Source organism: Augochlora pura, chromosome 10, assembly GCF_028453695.1.
Source record: "Augochlora pura isolate Apur16 chromosome 10, APUR_v2.2.1, whole genome shotgun sequence".
Taxonomy (NCBI): domain Eukaryota; kingdom Metazoa; phylum Arthropoda; class Insecta; order Hymenoptera; family Halictidae; genus Augochlora; species Augochlora pura.
Genome location: NC_135781.1, coordinates 4736542 through 4757654, shown reverse-complemented (window position 1 = coordinate 4757654; position 21113 = coordinate 4736542). Strand labels below are relative to the sequence as shown.

At 32.5% G+C, this 21113-nt stretch overlaps 2 protein-coding genes across 5 annotated transcripts; both read left to right on the top strand.

The window, feature by feature from the left end:
* Positions 1-1352: 1352 nt before the first annotated feature.
* On the top strand, positions 1353-15377 carry Chd1 (chromodomain-helicase-DNA-binding protein 1). 3 transcript variants are annotated; one of them, XM_078193582.1, is made up of 21 exons: positions 1353-1816; positions 4247-4359; positions 5316-5597; positions 6655-6843; positions 6918-7087; positions 7166-7802; positions 7883-8090; positions 8165-8442; positions 8515-9241; positions 9315-9560; positions 9649-9816; positions 9903-10026; positions 10092-10243; positions 10319-10677; positions 10747-10978; positions 11218-11337; positions 11415-11642; positions 11727-12053; positions 12135-12625; positions 12712-12825; positions 12898-15377. In XM_078193582.1, exons 1-21 carry the CDS (start codon positions 1811-1813, stop codon positions 13115-13117), a joined length of 5391 nt encoding a protein of 1796 aa, XP_078049708.1. In that variant the 5' UTR covers positions 1353-1810; the 3' UTR covers positions 13118-15377. The 3 variants fall into 3 exon arrangements, with proteins under 3 accessions (XP_078049708.1, XP_078049707.1, XP_078049709.1); XM_078193581.1 differs by having other exon boundaries at positions 12132-12625; positions 12898-15376; XM_078193583.1 differs by lacking the exon at positions 5316-5597 and having other exon boundaries at positions 12132-12625; positions 12898-15375.
* Positions 15378-17034: 1657 nt separating this feature from the next.
* LOC144476156 (saccharopine dehydrogenase-like oxidoreductase) lies at positions 17035-20550 on the top strand. Of its 2 annotated transcripts, none has more exons than XM_078192787.1 (8): positions 17035-17172; positions 17806-17988; positions 18098-18273; positions 18360-18676; positions 18750-18890; positions 18964-19054; positions 19198-19460; positions 19548-20550. In XM_078192787.1, exons 2-8 carry the CDS (start codon positions 17817-17819, stop codon positions 19651-19653), a joined length of 1266 nt encoding a protein of 421 aa, XP_078048913.1. In that variant the 5' UTR covers positions 17035-17172; positions 17806-17816; the 3' UTR covers positions 19654-20550. The 2 variants fall into 2 exon arrangements, with proteins under 2 accessions (XP_078048913.1, XP_078048914.1); XM_078192788.1 differs by having other exon boundaries at positions 17051-17160.
* Positions 20551-21113: the final 563 nt, after the last annotated feature.

Genomic DNA, 21113 nt, shown 5'->3' with positions numbered 1-21113 from the left:
AATGCTGTTCTTTGCAGCATTTCTCAATGCGAGAAAATGGGATGGACATCTACTTTGTTTACTGGTGTACATGACATGTAATGCAGGCAAAACACGTGTATGTGTATATAAATTTTCCCACGTATTCCTCAAGTGAACACTTAATCTCTTTTGGCGTTACTTTGTATGTATATTGAAAACTGTATAAAAATTAATATAAATAAAGAAAGTATATCCAATTTTTCTAAAGTTTCGACAACAATATTCGTGTTTTCTGTAAATAGATAAGTACAATTTTTTATTTATTATTGTTTCAATGATATCATCCTAAATTGCGTTCTTAAAATTACTCTTTCTTTTGGGAAATTAAGCAAATTTAACGAAATAAAAGAATTCCAAGAAATTCTAGAAGAACTTTAAGTTTACTATAATATAAAGTTATTAAGTTGTTACACATATATAAAATATCGCGTTCTTAATTATTATAATAAGTACTTTTGATTCGTTTTACCCGCCGTATGTCGAACGAGATATCGAAATACGATATTGCGAGATATCGATTTTTCACCGGAAGTTGTAAATAATCGTATCTCGAACGAACGACCCTTTCTTCCTTTTCCGGTACGACGTGCCACGGGCGTTTGGGTAATATTTTTCGTCTTTCATTCTCGTCATAATACGTTAGTTTCATCGCCTGCGAATACACAAGCTGGCTTTCATTGGACAGGGTAAAACTATTTACTTTATTAAAAATCATTTTTTTCATATTTAATACATTCTCTACTAGAATTATTCGATTCGATTGATTTTACCTGCAATCTGTACCCAATCTGATGGAAAACGTCAGCATTTAGACATTTACTTCGCTTCATAAAAATGCTTTTATACTCTGCATGCTGACATCATTAACGTTTATACACTCACCTACCACACACATTTATCGCCTGCTTGATATAAATTAAATAATTATATAGTTCTAAGCAAGATTAAATCTCTGAGCTCCAAATATATTACGCATTTACGGTTTCCACGAGTGACTTAGCAAAATGAATTTCAAAGTACTTTACCGTTTATAATCGAACGTTGTCTCTCATGAGATTACAAATGAAGAGAATAGTATTGATTAATTACGATTCGGTTGAATCGACCTGTATCTCAATTAGTACGATGAAATAAATGTTAATATCGAAAAACGCAAGTCGTTAAGCATGGTTATATGATCTGCTCGATCATCGTAATTGCGCATATACAGAACAATCGAAAAACCGTCGCCAGGAATTCTGGGTAAAATATCCATGAGTAATCAAAATGGCTGTCTTACAACGATTTCCGTTCGGCGTCTACGTTTGAACGTAATTCATGAAACGGTAATTTTTAAAATCCATTATCCACGGAATCGTCGTCAATAATAACGTAGAGTCTAGTGAAACGTGAATTTTCTCATATCTTATATAGACATGTGACGTAAAATACATTTTTATTTCATTTAAAAGACGTTTGTAATAAAAAGGGTTTGGGTTGTAGACGGGGGAAGGGGAAGTACGTGCCTGCGTGCGCGCGCGCACGCGTTGCATGATGGGACGACAGTCGGGAGGACGGTCGGGGAGGGCGAAAGAACGAGTCGAGTTCACAAAATGGCGGCCGAGCTCAGGCCCGTGACCATATAGTACGTGAAAATTCGATAATTTTGCACGATGTCGCGACTCTATACATCCATGGTCGTTTAACATTGCGAATACGTGTATACGCGGTAGTTTAATTGTTAAATTAACGTGATCTTGTGCGTTGTGCGTGTAATATCGAGATATCGGTGCGACGCGCAGACGGGACGATGCAGGTGAGTGGTCGGGTTCGAGAATTGTTTAATTCTTGGCATTCCTCGGGATATTTTACCAACAATTGTTTGTTTTTATTGTAAACGCGAACATAATTGGTACTTTTGATGAACAATTTACGCGATATTGCTGCGGTGTTGTTTGGAATAGGGAAAAATCACATTGTCACATGCGTTTCAGTGTAGTATGATCAGGAAAATACCTGTAAAAATGTAAAAAATCATAGTAATTTGTTTAAAATGATTTCTGTGTGTAGGGCGGGGCCCTATGGACCTTATGAGCTCAGGGACTTACCTCTGCTAAATCACAATTTTTCATAACATTACATAGTTCCCAGTCTCTTAATAACCTATATGTTTGTTTACATTCGTTCAATCTGACATTTATCACAGAAAATATCATTGTTCCACCCTAATTTTCGTTAAAAATGATTCCTTGCATTCTCCTTCATCTTAGACTCATGGTTAATAAAAAATTTGAAATGGACCCATTTTTGCAAATTAAGCTCAAAGATTATGATGCACATTCTCTCCACTATGGTCGAGATTGTGTAGCAGAATCTACTTTGAAAGTTAGAGGAATTAAATGTTCTTCAGTTGGAAATTATTAGACATATTCAAACATTTTTCTTCTAAAAGAATCCACAGATTACTCTAATATTTGAACATTTTTTTCTCTTGTGGATGAGGTTTGATTCTTTATTTTTCCTCTGCAGAATTCAGGAAACTTGGATTTCCATCTTTGGTGCATCATGCAGTCATTTATGTGTTTGTGATTAACAGAAAGATGAGATATTTATGACCTTCATTTTATTTTTCAACAAAATCTATTAATGATGGTTGCAAAATTAAAACAGAAAATGATTTGTATTAATCAACAGAAACATTTTCAATAAAGATACTGTTACAGCATTTGTTTAGATAATGAAATAATGTGGAACTTTCTTTGATGTTTCTATTAGAAATATCTTTGTAAGTTACATAATCTTCAATCTCTTGTAATATATGCTGTATTTTTATCACTCTCTGATGGTAACAAAAGTATATAAAAGTAAATCGTGATAATTCAAAAATGCTAACCAGTAAATTTTATGCATTCATTCATATTTCAAATAATGATACACAATTGATATATTCTACGACTTCTTATGTCTATTAAATTATAAAATCATTGCCGTAAACATAGCATCTATGGAAATGTATCATCCTTACAGCTGAAAGAAGTTAATTTTTATTCATTGATATGAATATCATTAATGATGTATGTAACATACATTCTTAAAAATCAAAGATAATTATGCCAGAAGTATATTCCTTCTGCCCAGAAGCTATGTGTATCTGTACTTAAAGTAATTGAAATGTTCAAGAAGTTTTGGATACATAAAAGTCTTCTGTTATAGGAAGCAACGTGTTATATATCTCATGTTTCCAAATAGTATTATGCTTCACAATACAGAATCATGTTGTATTTCCTGCAACATAAAGCGTAATCTTACTCATTATTTAGAATCTATTAATAATGGATGATTTACATTTGGATATACACAAGATATCATTTTAATATCGTACATATGTTTCCATAGTGTTCAGTAGAAAATTATTGTGTGTGAGATTTTAACACGAACCAACGTCTGGTACAGTTATTACATTAATGTAATGTAAGTTCAGCCAAGTGTTTTTTAAAATGTACTTGCTGAATTGTTCAATAAAGTTATAAATTATTTAAACGTTGAAATAAACTTTTCTTTTAAGACACCCACTATACCTTTTATTAGTTATTTACAGGAAGCGACTTTATCTGCTTTAGGCCAATCAGTTATATGAACATCCGCAGAATTTCTAGTATCTCGTAGTACTGGATAAACATATCAAGTGTATTGAGAGTTCTGGTGATAATGAAACAATAATTTCAAAGTTTATTCAATGGTGTGCATATTTTTACATTATTTGTAATTATTCTTGTATTTGATTATTGCTACCAATGGCATTAAAATATAATCTACATAGAAGCATCTAACAGAATTTCAAACTTCCAGTAAGATGAATTGTATGGGCTACATTGAACAGCTTGGAAATTAAGTGTTTCAGGATTACAAAATGGTGGACAAGAATCATAAAATGGTGGAAAGATTCTTGTATTGGTAGATGGCACTACTACTTCATACTTAAGCTATTCTTTCAAAATTAAGAGCATATTTGTAAGTTATGTGTAATACTTACAATGCAAAAGAAAACTAGTAGGCGACTCTTATTCTGAATAGCATACTCAATAATTAAATGTAACTTGGTACCAATTATATTGCATGATATAAATAATGAGACTTGAAAGTATTTGTATACAGACTTTAGAGAATGAAAGATATTCCAAACAACACTGCGGTATACCTATTTCTGAAAATTATACAATGTTAGTTTGGTCTGATTGATTTACAGAAAACATTAGAATCTGAATCTGGTAAGGAATCTGGATCTGATTCTGACAATGAGAGCAAGAGCGATAGCTCTTCCTCTGGAAGCAATACAGGATCTGGTTCAGGATCAGAGAGGTGGGTATTGAATTTATCTTAGTGTACCCCTTTAACTTCAGAAAGTCCAATACATGCAGAAGTTTATGAGGATACATATTTATACAGTATATTTTCATTTAACTTTGTTATAACATTCTTTCAACCTTTCACGCTTGTATATTTCTTTTTATTTGTTTATAGGCCATTATGTAATTCCTACTGATGTAACAGTGCTAATAATAGCAAGCCGTATTCAATTATTAGTCATTAATCATAACATGTACCATTTTTAGATATAATTGTATTCGGCTTTCTGATACATAAGGGCTTTCCTTTTTAAAGATTGGTATCACTTGACTTTGTGTATTGCTATAGCTTTATATAGCATTAACATGGCTTTGACAATCATGCTAATTTAATGTTTCCCTCAAAATTTTTGTAAGCATAATCTTCAGATTTCTGTTATTCATGCAATAGTACCTGTTTCCTTGTATTCTAAAATGATTTAAGCACTAGGTAAGCTAGTTTTCTGCTTCTACTCATTTTTCTGGTAAACAGATTTGTGTCAATAAATGATGAATAGTGTATGTCTCCTTAGGTCATACAAAAACACAATACAGTTTTATTCTCACATACCACTTGGAAAGTATTTTTCACAGAATCATAGCAAGTAGTTATAAGAGGGCATATTATACAAAAAGTAAATTTATTTTACTATTCATTATGCCAGCAAATGTAGATAAAATAGAACTATCAATGTTTTATATGATAACCTGACATTGTTAATAAATTCTTAAAGTAAAACAAACCAGAATAAAGACTTTATAAGTATCCAAGTAACTTTAAATTTGTGATGATCAATTTCTGATTTGTCAATGCTTAAAAAGAATCTTTGATAGTTATTATTCTATTGTTATTTAAAATGATTTGAAAATCTACTTTACACTGTACTAAGAAGATTAGTGAAGTAAATCATTACCTGGCTGCTAATGCAGTGACTCTAGCTCCTCGAGTGGTTCCGGGTCTGGATCAGGTTCTGATTCTGAGAAATCAGAGAAGTCGGATGCACCTGCACAAAGTGATAGCTTCCAGAGCAAAAGTTCAAATCACAGCACAGAAACAAAAGTTAGGCTTAAAAATGAGTCTAGTCGTGAGTGGGATGAGAATCCTGATATATATGGCATCAGGAGATCTGGGCGTTCTAGAAAAGAGCCTGAAAGGCTTGCAACACAACGTGAAAGCGATAGTGATAGTCGCAAGAAATTTAAGAAAAAAAGGTAAGTAACTATCAGAAACTCAATCAAATAATTATAAAGTTATCAATTCCATAATTATGTGAACCATTTCTGTAGATTGAATAGATATATTATAAAAACAGACATTGAGTCTTTGAATCACTTCTTTGTCTCTAATAATCATTCAATAAGTATCAATTACATTAAGGAATATTGAGACCATTAATAGATTTAAATTATATATGCTTAAATATTCTCCAAAATATTAGAAGTCATAAAGAAGACATTTTTTATCAATTGTAGTTTTCTTAGGTAACAGAAAAATAACTTCACTGTATATTCATTATCAATGCTCAATTTCTGCATTTTAGATTGTACATTATTAATAACATATCTTTGATAGGTTTGTATCGTATTACTTTAGTAGCTGTAATAATTTTTCCATGCTTCTATTTACTCTTGTTTGTGTGTTGGTGTGCGTGGGTGTATATATAGCACTCTATGTTGAATATGATATGTATTAATGTGCTTTCATATCACATTTTAGTTTAGTTATAGTATGAACCATTTCAACCTTTTATTTTATATGTTAGTGGCTTCAAATTTGAAAAGCTTTAATTAACATCAACTAGTAATTTTGTTGTTACCATATTTGATCAATTAATGTTTCAAACACGTTTCACCTAAGTATTTATTATATACTCTGATCTATATTGTCAATCACATTAGAAAATGTATTTATCAAATTAAGTTCAAGAAGAAGCATGCTGATTATGTAATTGTACAATAGAATACATTTTTTTTAGTTTACGTAGAAATTAATAAAGAATAATAATTCTTATTTAAAACAGGAAAACTGTATTTTCTATTTTATTGAAATTTTTGTTCTTTATTTCTTTGATTTTTCTTACAAATTACTAATATTTTGCAAAAGTGTTCCTTCTTTGTTATGTTTGTGACATATTTTATAGTAATTTAATTTGTACTTGGAATGAATTAAAAAAGAAGAATTTTGTTTGTATTCTATATACTTATTGTTCCAAATAAAACTAATTCAGTCATCTTCAATTTTGAACAATTTTTCGTCCTTTTTTTTCAGTTCTCACAATTCGTGGAACTCGGAAAGTTCAGATTCTGAATCTGATGATATTGAAAGTAGGAGACCACCACCTAGTAAATCGTTGAATAGACGAGCAGCTCAAAAGGCAAAAGAAAAAGCCAGAGCACGGAAGAAAAGAATTTCAGAATCATCTGAAAATTCTTCCTTTGACAGTGATGATAACAGAAGGTATTTAAATCTAGATTTGTACCTCAATTAACGACCTGTTGAAAAAGGATAAAGTATGAATTATTATGATTCAGACAAGTTACAAGAAGAACTGGTACTGCAGTTAGTTATAAAGAGGAAAGTGAAGAGAGGACTGACAGTGAAGACTTGGTGGAAGTTGAAGAAGGCAGTACAGCAACTGCTGAACCTGACAATGCAGAAACAATTGAACGAATTTTGGGGCAAAGACTTGGTAAAAAAGGAGGTCAGTTTTTCACAAAATTATATAGATGCAGTTTATAGATATATTTTGTTCTATTGTTTATATCGTACCTGTTTTCAGTTACTGGAAATGTTACTACAATATACGCCGTTGAAGAGAATGGAGATCCCAATCCGGAAGATTTGTCGAACGAAGAAACGGAAATGCAGTATTTGATCAAATGGAAGGGTTGGTCTCATATACACAACACGTGGGAGTCAGAGGAATCGTTGAAAGCACAAAAAGTGAAGGGACTAAAAAAGCTAGATAATTTTATTAAGCGAGAACGGGAAATCAAAAATTGGAGGGATTGTGCCGGACCCGAAGATATAGACTATTTTGAGTGTCAAATGGAATTGCAGCTGGACCTTTTAAAAAGTTACAATAATGTTGAAAGAATTATTGCTGAATATAACAAGCCAGATTCAGAACACCCAGATTACTACTGTAAATGGGAGAGCTTACCATATGCTGAGGCGACATGGGAGGATGGAGCACTAATTATCAAAAAGTGGCCAGAAAAAATTGAAGAATTTCGCGGTAGAGAAGAGTCGAAGAGAACACCGAGTAAACATTGTAAAGTTTTAAAATCAAGGCCCAAATTCCACCAACTGAAAGGACAACCAGAATATATGGGTAGAGGACGAGAATTAATTCTTAGAGATTATCAAATGGACGGACTGAATTGGATGATTCACTCTTGGTGTAAAGAAAATAGGTATACTGTTAATCTTAAATATCAGTTAGAGTTCGAATATCTAGTGTATTATAAATTCAAATAAATTTTATTTTTCACAGTGTTATTTTAGCAGATGAAATGGGTCTTGGTAAAACTATCCAAACGATATGCTTCCTCTATTACTTGTTTCATACACAACAACTTCATGGGCCATTTTTATTAGTAGTTCCTCTTTCCACAATGACTTCCTGGCAAAGAGAAATGGAACAATGGGCACCAGATATGAACTTCGTCACGTATTTGGGTGATGTTACTTCCCGCAATGTTGTAAGTATTAGTTTTCATTGACTTTCTTCTTTCATTGAAAGAATATTATGAACGTTTTACATATATAATTGTAGATTAGAGAATACGAGTGGTGTTACAGTTCAAAGAGACTAAAATTCAATGCCATACTTACGACGTACGAAATAGTACTTAAGGACAAAGCATTTTTGGGTGCCTTAAATTGGGCCGTGCTGTTAGTGGACGAGGCACATCGATTAAAAAATGACGATTCCCTTTTGTATAAAGCACTTGCCGAATTTCACACAAATCATCGGCTTTTAATAACTGGTACTCCATTGCAAAACAGCTTGAAAGAATTGTGGGCTTTGCTACACTTCATAATGCCTACTAAGTTAGTTAATTTTTACAAAAATAATAGCACAACTGTGTTAGACAATCTCCATTGACCAATTCATTTTCGTAGGTTTAATAATTGGGAAGAGTTTGAGAAAGAACATGACAATGCTGCTCAAAAAGGATACTCCAAACTGCACAAACAATTGGAGCCATTTATCTTACGACGTGTTAAGAAAGATGTGGAAAAATCGTTGCCTGCCAAAGTCGAGCAAATCTTGCGCGTAGAAATGACGTCTTTACAAAAACAGTACTACAAATGGATATTGACAAAAAATTATAACGCTTTGCGCAAGGGTGTTAAAGGTTCTACTATGACGTTCTTGAATATCGTTATAGAGTTAAAGAAGTGTTGTAATCATGCGTTCCTTACAAAACCTACTGAGAATGAAAAAAGGGACAGCAATGAGGATTATTTGCAACAGATAATTCGCGGTTCCGGCAAATTAGTTCTTCTCGATAAATTGTTAGTTCGATTGCGAGAGACGGGCCATAGAGTATTAATATTCAGTCAAATGGTTCGGATGTTAGATATTCTTGGCGAGTACTTGCAAAAGAGGCATTTTCCATTCCAAAGATTAGATGGAAGTATAAAAGGAGAATTGCGGAAACAAGCATTAGATCATTTTAATGCAGACGGATCCCAAGATTTTTGTTTTTTATTGTCAACTAGAGCTGGTGGTCTGGGTATCAATTTGGCTACCGCTGATACTGTTATCATATTTGACTCTGATTGGAATCCGCAGAACGATTTGCAAGCGCAGGCTAGAGCACATCGTATAGGTCAAAAAAATCAGGTATTTAAATATAATATCTCGGTTACTTGCTGGATATACTTGATTAGTACTAAATTTTTACGAAATTATGTAGGTAAATATTTATCGACTAGTAACAAAAAATTCGGTAGAAGAGGAAATAGTAGAGAGGGCGAAGCAAAAGATGGTTCTCGATCACCTTGTGATTCAAAGAATGGACACGACTGGTCGTACAGTATTAGATAAAAAGAATGCAGGGACCAATAACAATCCATTTAATAAAGAAGATCTAAATGCAATTTTGAAATTCGGCGCTGAAGATCTATTCAAAGACGAAGAAGATGGGGATGAAGAGCCAACTGTAATATTTCTGAATAATTTGAATAATTATAAATGAAATTATTACGAGGGTGTGGAAAAAAATTAATTTTCTATTTTTATGTAATTAGTGTGATATAGACGAAATCTTAAGAAGAGCAGAAACAAGAGACGAAGGGCCATCAACGGTAGGAGATGAACTGTTGTCTGCGTTTAAAGTAGCTAGTTTCGCTGCATTTGAAGAAGAGTCTGAACCTGTTAGTCAGCCTAATGATAATGACGATGAAAGTAAAGATTGGGTAAGACTCATTTCCATTTTACCGTGAAACACTTCATAATACGTTTCGATAGAGAAAGTGACTATGTATTGATTGGGTTTCTTCAGGCGGAAATTATTCCAGAAAATTTCAGAAAAAAAGTTGAAGAGGAAGAAAAATCTAAAGAAATGGAGGATCTATACTTACCACCAAGAAGTCGAAAGACCTTGCAGCAAATTAATCAAAGCGAAGGTTTGTTTTGTATGCATTAGTTTTTATTAAAATTTTATTAAATTAATATGCTGTTCACTATTTAGGAAGGGGTAGAAAACGAAAGAAGGCTGATGACAGTGAAGATGGTGAAGATTCCGGAAGTGAAGCCGAAGGTAGTGACGACGAACGTCCTAAGAAAAGAGGTAGACCGAGGGTTACACCTCGAGAAAATATAAAGAGCTTTACTGATGCAGAAGTATGTACATTTATGATCCCATTGTAATTTCTTGTGTATGTACAATAGGACAATGATAATTACTTTATTGTTTAGATACGAAGATTTGTGAAAAGCTATAAGAAATTCCCTGCGCCATTGAAACGTCTAGACGACATTGCTGCAGACGCAGAATTGCAAGAGAAGCCAATGTCGGAATTGCGTTTCTTAGGAGATCAATTGAGAAGTAGATGCGACGCTTGTATATCTGAATTTGAAAGTACTGCCAAAGAAAACAAAGGGGAAGAAGAGGGTAAAGGACCCGGTCGCAAGAGAGGTCGAGGCCCAACGTTCAAAATTGGTGGAGTTATGGTTAATGCAAAATCTTTCTCGGCTGCAGTAAAGGAACTTGAACCTTTGGAGCAAGCTTTGCCATCAGATTCGGAACAACGGTCTAATTGGCACATAGACACTAAGTAAGTTTATCTAAATTTTCTTTTTCATTACATAAATACGGTTTGTAAACAACACTTTCATAATTACAGATTTAAACCTGCAAACTTTGACTCCGAATGGAGTTCCGAAGATGATTCTAGACTTCTGAGAGGAATATATCAACACGGCATGGGTTCGTGGGAAGCAATAAAAATGGATAGTAGTTTAAAACTTGGCGATAAAATTCTTCCGAATAGCAAGCTGCACTTGAAAAAAATTAATGCGCGAGCTGAATACCTTTTAAAAGTACTCAAGAAACAAATTGATACCAAACTAGGAGTGGTAAGCAGAAATCTTGTATTTCTAATGATTTGTATAGAATTCCTTTATACTTTTTTATTATCTTAATAGGATTGCATCCTTATACCACAATTAGAATACCAATACAAGGTAAATACCCAACCCACAATTTTCCTTTTTCCTATTTCGTATACTTTCCATACCAATTCATTCAACAGAAATTAATATAAATTTTAATTATTTTTATTCGGTATACATATATATTTTGAAAATCATTTTAGACCAAAACTAGAAAACCAAGGAAGCCAAAGGAAGTGAAGTCTGCAATTACAAAGGAAATTGTAGAAGAGAATGATAGTTCGGGTGATGAAAGTAATAAGGCGAAGTCGAAAATGGAGAAGGTACATTGAATATTTACTTGTTAATTATATTATTCACGAACAGTAGTTGAAATTTTTAATATTTGTGCCACTTTAAGCCACCTGTAAAGAAAGAAGAAGAAGTTGTTGTAAAAAAAGAAACTAAAGAAGAAATTGAAGATGTGCCGGAGGAAAAGAAGAAGGAAAAGAAAACTAAGAAGGAGAAGAAAGAGAATAAAAAGACTAAAAAAACCAAACAAGCTGCCGGGCCAATGCATTTTACCGCTAACAATGAACCGAGAGCTCTTGATGTTCTCGGAGATCTAGATCCGTCTATATTTAATGAGGTTATTATTAATTTTATTATGACGTATTCTCTGTAGATTAATTATGAATTATAATCGTAAACGTTCTGTTTATCTTTCACACAGTGTAAAGAAAAGATGAGGCCCGTAAAGAAAGCTTTGAAAGCTTTAGACAAGCCTGATCAGTCGTTAAGTGAAGCAGAACAGGTCGCTCATACAAGGCAATGTCTCGTGCAAATTGGGAATCAAATTAACACTTGTTTAGAAGAATATAGAGACCCAGAACAAATCAAAGAGTGGCGGAGTAATTTATGGTACTTCGTGTCGAAGTTCACAGAGTTTGATGCGAAAAAACTTTATAAGTTATACAAACACGCGACAAAGAAGGGTGGCGATAGTAATACGAGTGCCACGTCCAGCCCAGAAAAGAAGGAAGAACCTGCTAATGCCAAGGTATCATAAGTCAATTTATTCGTTTTTAATTAACCTAATATTACTGAAGAATCGATTGTAAATACCTATTTTTTCCAGAAGCATGTTGATAAAGCGTACGATAAACATATCGACAAGCAACAAGTAGATGCTAACAAAGAAAGTAGGTTACAAAAGCGTAGGGTCGAAGATATGGAGGAAACTTCTAATAGTAGCACACCAAGTAAGAAACACTTCTCAGCGATATCTGCTGTAAGCAATATCAACAATACATCTACGGTTACTATTGGTGCTATTACTATCACTCCTATTACATCGACACCAAATTCTACGTCAAGTACCACTAACAGTACGGACACACCGAGACATAAAGAAAAAGAGTCGAAACACAACAAAGATGTTAAAAGAGACAGGGACCGCGACAGAGACAGAGACCGAACACACAGCGACAGAAGTATGGACAGAATGAGCGGTGGAAAAGATGAGAGGATCAGGAGAGATAGTGGTGGTTACAGCATAAGTGGCCATTACAGCGGTAGCAGAGAAGACGATCATTGGCTGTCGCGTGATGGAAGAGATATGAGGGATGGAAGGTATATACATAAAATGTCAAGCCAAATATTGTTCGATAATAGTTAATTGTCTCGCAGTTGAATTATAATGATTGATTAATTTGTAGATTTGGGGATCACAAGCGCGATCGTTTCGAGTCTTATAGCCGAATGTCTAGCGGATACCACCGTGATAGAGACAGGGATCGTGATCGCAACATGCACATGACCGATAAGAGAAGGTAAGCTAAAATGAAGGAAATTTCTAAAGAGATCTTTTGAGGAGATCTCAATTTCATGAGATTGGTGTTCAGTGATTATTACAGATATCCGTCGGGACCGCCAAGCTATGGATATGGTCCAGGAGGATATGGGGGTGGAGGTGGCGGTGGTTACCCTCCATCGGATATTCCTCCAAGTCATTTTCGAGGGCGGGCATATCCTGGGGATGGTTATCCGAGCGATTGGCGACCAAACAAGGATTACAGACGAGACTATGACAGAAGACCTCCTCCACCAAACGCCAACTCCTAGTGTTCCTTCCTTGTCACCGTACTCGAATGCGTTGTCGAACGGTTATAATCATCGACGGAGCCTTGTGTTGTTCTACCTGACTGAGCACTGTACATTACTGCTCGCTTAAATGTGGCTATATGCTAAATTCTTTCACACAGGTTTATTCTGTGATTTAGTACCACTCGTGACTTGTACCTATGTATAAAAAGTCTTATTCCAAAATGCTTACTTAAAATCTGCAAAAGAAAGAGAAAGAGAAAATATCTTGAAAGATTAGGAATCTACCATGAGTCCTTTTCAGATTTTTTGAAGGAGAGATTGTGCAAGATATGGGTAAGATAAGATAATACCGGATGTATGCCGGTACATATATTCTTAGTGTACAATTAATAATTCTTTTTTTTTATATATATATCTTGCAAAACACAGTGATAACAAGTCCTTAAGTTTGTATTCGCTAACATTTTTGTCACACGTACGAGGGATTTACTTTTATGTACTCGGAGACCTTTTATTACAGTGCAATTATAGCAAGATTAGTTCGATAACGAACAAAAAATCAAATTTGTGTTCCTTTTTTTTTTCTTGTTTCTGTTTTTTTAATGTATATTGTTTCGTACGTATATTTGGAATTTATTGATTTTTGAAACTCTACGCCTTCTTAAATCTCATGTAATATATTTTGCATTTTTTCAATAGTAATCATGTATGTTCGACAGATGTTTAGCCTGTATACTCATTAATTCAGACTACATACTCTATGTTTCTCAGCATGCGTCTTCTAACTTTTACGAATGATTTTGTAGTTTGATGATTTACCTAGTATTGATCGGTATCTTGTTGCACTGCAGTAAGTATTAAGCCGTCAGCGTTTTACTTAATACAATGATGTCTGTAAAATTGTACAAATTAGTCGACATTATATAAATTTTCTATCAGCTGAAAAACTCCACTGATATCTTGCAACAGAAAAGGGAAGAAAAAATACCACAGCTATGTAGTATAAAGTTGGCGTCTTTCCGCGACAGTATATATGGTCTACATGATCCTGTATTGTCTCGATAAACGCATGTATTTATTGTAAAATTAGGGACAAAACGATAAAATATGATATTTGACGAACAGATATAATCAAATAATGTCAAAAGGAGAGAAAACACACAAAAGAAATATACTAACTTACTTCTCTTTTATAGAATTTATACTTTCGCGATTGAAAAGTAGATAAGAATTCTATTTTTGCGTTCATTCTTTTAAAGTACCATAGTTTTGTATCCTATTCTGAAACGATGTGAGATATTGTAAATATTAGCATAAGGCGATAGTTATATTCGATGTATATTTAACTATGGAGTTACTGAGATAGTATTCTGCTTTCTCGTAGAAAGAATAAATGAAAATGGCTAACTCTCCCTCAGTTTCTGCTTCGGTTAAGAATGGTTGAATATAACTATGATAACGTGATTAGAGAACGAGGAAATGAGTTTTTAATCATTCAACGATCAATATCTCTGAAAGAGTATTAAAAGAATATTTCTCACTTAAGTCTTAAATTATGGTAAGGCTTTGTAAAGTGCATAAATTTTTTGCGAGAACATTTGTATTTTGCCGTTTATCAATTAGAATGCTACAAGATGATAATCAATTGCGCTATATTTCCGTAAACAACAGAAATACACTTGCGAATTTTATATCCGTGAAGAAGAAAAAGATGAAAGTGGTGAGCTTTTATGTATGTATGTACGCATTCATTTTTTTGAACCTAAGATCACATGATTATTAAGAACAGGTAGCATCATTTATTTTCTACTGCCCAAATTTTTTATTTCATTGATGCCTTACCTAGGCTAAAAAACAGACAAAAAGAAATTATTTTTTAGATTATTGTATTTTAGATTATAAAATTTAACGATTTTAGCGTGCATTTCTGTAAATAGCAACGCATATACATGTGATGGTGTTTGGTCAGAATTAGGTGACAAATTTGTATGGATTATGTTAAAAGATATTTTGTGTCTCTCGTACATACATGAAAAGAAAAAAGCATTGATTCATTGAAAATCACATCACTATAGAAATCTGTTAGCTTAGGTTTTTAATTGCAAAGTGATATTCTAAACAGTGAGCTATTTATAATTTATTACTAGCCGAATACAAACCGTGAATAATGAGGCAAAGTATGTTGTAAATATAATATAAGAGAATGAAATAAATGATGTAGTAAAATAATTTAATACCGCATAATTAAAATGGATCATATTTTATTACTTACGAAAGTACATTCAATTAATCGTTTGCTAAAAAGTTAAGGAAACATAATAAACATTGTTCATCGCCTACCAGATCATTCATTACATTTGCTATTTACAATGGTCTCTTTTTATATGAATTTTTAGTTTTATAATATTCTAATATGAAAACATTCCATTCTCTAAAAATTTCATTCAAGTTTTCTACTAAGTATTGATTTATCCAAATAATATAACGAATAGATAATAGAACGTTTGAATATTAGAATATTGTAAAAATAATTGTTCAGCTAAGGGAGCCTCTATTGTATTGAAATCATCATCATACACTTCATACAAAAGCTACAGTTCATAATGGTATTGTTTACATTGTGTAGAAGCTTAATGCACAGTTCTACGAAATACACGAGGTCGCTATTCCTAAAATTTAGATGAAAAATGAAAAAGTGCTCTAGAAGATGAAAATCAGTTTATTCGTTTATTTGTCTCTACAGCAAGAAAGTTTATTCTATTTGGTGTCCTATCTTGTGAAATCTATTAATTCTAATATTAAGGAAAAATTAAACTGCCTCGTGGAAATAAGTGAATCGAAGAGAAAAATCATCGATAATTTAAAAAAAAAGTTTTTAATGACAGAAATTTGCTATAGTAAAACAAAGTCGTTATACTATGATCTACACGTGATTATTTAAAAAATAAAGAAAATTATTATGTTTAAAGAAACATTCTGGTGGACATCCAAAATGCAAACTGCTCAATAATTTCGCAGAGGAAACTCATATTTTCCGATGAAAAGCATTTAAATTTAGGTAAACCTGACAGTTTTCATTATAGATTATTTTTCTAATCTTAGGAAAGATAAAGTTGTAAGTTAGAAAAATCAAATGGGTAGAGGAAGTACGTAACAGTGTAGTCGACAATTAGATTACAGTTGAAATAGCAACATCAAGTTTATTAGGGCTAGACTAATAGCCTTGCAGCTGATGCGACGTAAAACCACTAAGAAAAAAAAAAAGTTTATTATTATTTTACAATGATTAATAAAACATATACGTTCCAATAATTCAAGAATAATTATCTGAACATGACTGTCAAATGGCTTTACAAAATTATATTTTTCAACACGATAATTCAATATATTAAAAATTTGTTATTTCAGTTTTATCTCGGCCCCTGCCTGATCTCCGACCACAATTATTATCGACACTTGTTGGGGGATACTTGCATACACAAAGAGTTTATGCAAGTGCAAGACAATTCAATAACACAGAGGAATTAACACTTGTATTTTAAATAAATGCGGTATCCACTAAATTAAAAATTATAAAAAAAAACTACAAAATTTTTATTACAATGCATGATAATAAACAAAGATGATAATACGCATTGTTAATAAGTGAACACAAATTATTTTTCATAAATATCTATTTATTTTGCAGCAATGTACTCTCTATCTTATATGTATAGATTTGTCGCACTCCTTTTCTTTGATAAACGTTCAATATACTAGCATCAAAAGGCAAAAGAGAATATACGAATGATTTATAACTATGATAACTCATATTTTTTAAACGACTCGTTTCGAAGATGACTTATTGAACATATATACATATATGTATACATATATATATATAATGTAGTTGTTAGAAATCCCCCTTCCCTACTCTTGTCTTTTAGCTTGTCAGCATACATGCATTATTACTATGGATACCTGAACTCTGATCAGTTAAAGAGACGCAATTGAGTGAGAAAGAATCTCGAAATTCAACGTGCCGGCGAAGTTGACGTTCTATTTCTTTTGTCCCAAATAAGGTGCGATATTCGGTAAGTATATCATTACTATCTATTAACGAAATGCTTTAAACTATTACTTTTACACTGACAAGCAAAATTGCATTGAAATCAATTAGCCGGCAGGATGAGTTGTCAAATCCTATGGGAAACGTAAAACGCAGTTCTCACGATTAGCGAAATTATATGTTTACGTAAAAAGTTTATAACCTACCTAACAAACAAAAATAAAATATTTATTCATCTATTCATCAAATTATATTATTAGCGATATATATTACATATAATTCGCTAGTTTCGGAACGCGTAATAAACCTCGTATGTATATTACGCGTACAATATACAGGTAAAAATATTTTTTAGAAACCTGTTATGTTAGTAAAACAGAAAAAGCGGACTTCATGAAGTTATAAACATCGAGACAAAAAGTGCACAGTCCCATTTCCATAATCTAAGTAGTTTTTTCGGAGATATTGCGTAATATCGCTTCAGTGATATTGCAATTCTTAATATTACCTTGTAGTTATATTTAAACATTGCCATTCAATCTTTTCATAGTTCTAAATTGAAGAGAATTGTATGCGCTTTGTACATAACAAGGTACACACATAAGTATAATGTTTCTAAAATATATTAATGGTATTCTAATGCTATTCTATTTTATAGACATTATCAGCATGGCAAATGATAGATTAGATATTGTAATATTTGGTGCTACCGGATTTACCGGTCGACAAGCTGTAGAGACAGCAGCACGGTTGTCTAAGGAAAAAGGATTTAAGTTTGGCGTTTCTGGACGTCGCAAACAAGCTCTGGAAGGAATAATTAAAGACTTTGCTCCTGATATTGGTAAAATTGTTTTTTATACACGATAGTTGTATAATTTGAGGAATATCCAAATAATGTAATATATAATTTTATATTGTAGAAATTCACTAATTGTATTTAAATATTTCAGAAAACGTACCCATAATAGTTGCTGATTTGAAAGATGAAGAGTCACTGACAAAAATGACAGAGCAAGCCAAAGTGGTTGTCAATTGCTGTGGCCCATATAGATTTTATGGAGAACCAGTTGTTAAAGCATGTATTGCTACTCGTACTCACCATGTTGATGTCAGTGGTGAACCAGAGGTCTGAGTGATAAAATTATCTTTCTAAAACTCCTTCTAAAAAAGATTTATTAGTAACAGTTTTTAACTCTTTTATTTATATTTCAGTACATACAAAGCATGCAATTGAAATATGACAAAGAAGCTCAAGATGCTGGTGTCTACATTGTAAGTGCATGTGGATTCGACAGTATACCTTGTGATCTTGGAATAATATTTACTCAAAATAAATTTGATGGTGAGGTCAACACCATTGAAACTTATCTAACCGCTTGGGTAAACACAAACGTTGATTCCGCACTTATACATTATGGAACTTATGAGTCTGCTGTCTATGGTGTTGCTAATTATAGTAACTTACGCGCTCTGCGCAGTAAGTTATATCCAGAAAAGTTGCCTGCACTTGAGCCAAAGTTAAAGCGAAGGTTGGAAAAACAATATGCTTTATAAGTAATACCTATAGTCTATATGTACTAATGTTAACAACGCTAATTTCAGAGGCGTGTTTCATAAATTTATGTCTTCCTGGGCTACATTATTTCCAGGATCCGATCGTACTGTAGCTCTGCACACTCAACGATTTTTATACGAGAAATATAAACAAAGACCTGTACAAATTCAGACATACGTTACATTCAAGTAAATCATTTTATTTTTATTCAATCGTGAATACGAATTTAGTATTAATCGATATTGATATCTTAACAAACAGGTCCCTTTTCTCTATGTTGGTGACGCTGCTTTTCGGTGCCGTTTTTGGAATACTGGCTAAATTTGAATGTGGTCGTAACATATTGCTGAAGGTTTAACATATTATTATCTTTTATTCTTCGTAGAACAGGGTGGTCTATTTAAATATATTTTTTCAGTTCAATATATAATTCTGGACCATCCTGCGCATTATTATGCACATTTAATTTATAAACATTTCTTTAATTTGTTTCAGTATCCTTCATTCTTTACTGGTGGATATGTAAACCATGAAGGTCCATCGAAAAATGTGCGGGAACATACTAATTTCAAAATCAAATTCATTGCAAATGGCTGGACCGAGAAATCGGCTGAACCTACTGATAAGCATAAGACCAAACCAAATAAAATGATGATTACTCAAGTCCGTGGTGTCGATCCTGGATACACGTCTACATGCACTATGCTGTTATTTTCTGCCATAATGATTCTTAAAGAGTCTGAAAAAATGCCGGGAAAGTATGTTTAAATTTACATTTTGAATCAGATTACCTCTGATTTCCTTTAATATTATCATTGTTAATAATTCCGTTTGAATGATTTCAGTGGTGGTGTTATATCTCCTGGTGCTGCATTCGGTAAAACATCTTTGATCGAGGAATTAAACAAAAACAATATTCAATTTGAAGTACTTTCATCAGTGGAATCATAAAATGTCTGCGCTGCATTTCTATCTGCATTTTGCTGTACCATAACGGAGGTGATAAGTTCTAATTTTCTAACTGCATTTCAATTTAACACTAATAGTTTGGCTTAGGTAAGTAACACCGACTCTGTATAGATATATTTTATATTTTGTATAACAACATTTTTATCTTGTCAAGCACATTTAAGAAGCATTTTTAAAAGAGTCAATATTTTTTTAAACATTAATGACTGGATTATGGATAGTATCAGTAAGTTCTTTTGTATCAAAATACAATATAGTTTTTTATTGTAATTACTATTTCAACTTTTGTGATATTATGAGGTTTCTATCTTGGAACGCAACAGCTATTACTATAATGAATATCAGTATTCGAAGAATTTGTATGTCAAGATATTTCGAATCTGTTTCTACGTATTACGCTTTACGATTGTTGTATATGAATATATGTATACAACGATATATATTTGTTATATAACAGTAATATATAAAATTAGAGTTGGTCAAGTATAGTCTGATTATACATTAATGACAATTAATATGTAATTGGTGATAAAAGTAGCAGAACAATTTGCAATCGCTACAATTGAATCATGTAATCGGAATCTGCCCAACTCCAATATAAATCTATAACTAATATATTGATTTTCTATATGTCAAATGTTTATTGCACAGAAAGCTTAGTAATATCTAACAACTATGTGTTCTTGAACGATAACATTGTTTTCGCTTCTTCAATATTTGTTTTAATATTTACTTTTAATAGTGATTATAACTTGTTAAAGTTAAATTTTTTGTTATTTATAGAGGTATATATAAAGGTAGTATGTTATAATAGGAATGTATCCTAATCGTTTTTTTTTGTATTCTGAATAAAAACTGTTTTGTTCATTGAAAACAAATGGATTTACACTGTAATCCCACAACGTCATACCATTACTATTAAGGAAGTATACTCATGAACCAATTATACTACGTCTGTTGAAACAACGATGACGATCATGTGTGTACGCGGAACAGTACCTTAAGCAATCAGTTTATATAACAAAATTATAAATATTAATTCATTAACAGCGTTACAGAAAAGTTTATTTTACCTTTTCTATTTTGCGAAGTTAAAAACAATAAGGATCGCTAATTTATCTAATGTGCATGCAATTCCTTTAAATATTCATACATAAGTTCATGAATATTTAGTGGATCATTTTCCATAAATAGAATCAAATGATGAACTCCATCTGGAGTGTCCTTCTCGATGAAGTTCCTACTCGTGATTAGATTGCGGATTTCATTAGTTAATGTCATATTATTTTCAAGGTATTAACAGTTAAAACGAATTTCCATATTTTACTGAAGCTGTCCATGGCTGCATCAGAAAATTTTGATCTGACATAAAGATCCGCAGTCCATTTACGATTTAATGCGTCGGTGATAACATTCAATTATTACTTTTTTTTATCCCCCAA

What these genes read in the sequence shown, in the direction of transcription:
- Chd1 (XM_078193581.1), top strand. An exon ending in AGAGATATGAGGGATGGAAG is followed by an intron (nt 12,626 to 12,711) that starts GTATATACATAA and finishes ATTAATTTGTAG; the next exon opens with ATTTGGGGATCACAAGCGCG. An exon ending in CACATGACCGATAAGAGAAG is followed by an intron (nt 12,826 to 12,897) that starts GTAAGCTAAAAT and finishes ATTGGTGTTCAG; the next exon opens with TGATTATTACAGATATCCGT.
- LOC144476156 (XM_078192787.1), top strand. Translation starts at nt 17,817, where the DNA reads ATGGCAAATGATAGATTAGATATTGTAATATTTGGTGCTACCGGATTT. An exon ending in ATGTCAGTGGTGAACCAGAG is followed by an intron (nt 18,274 to 18,359) that starts GTCTGAGTGATA and finishes TTTATATTTCAG; the next exon opens with TACATACAAAGCATGCAATT. An exon ending in CAGACATACGTTACATTCAA is followed by an intron (nt 18,891 to 18,963) that starts GTAAATCATTTT and finishes CTTAACAAACAG; the next exon opens with GTCCCTTTTCTCTATGTTGG.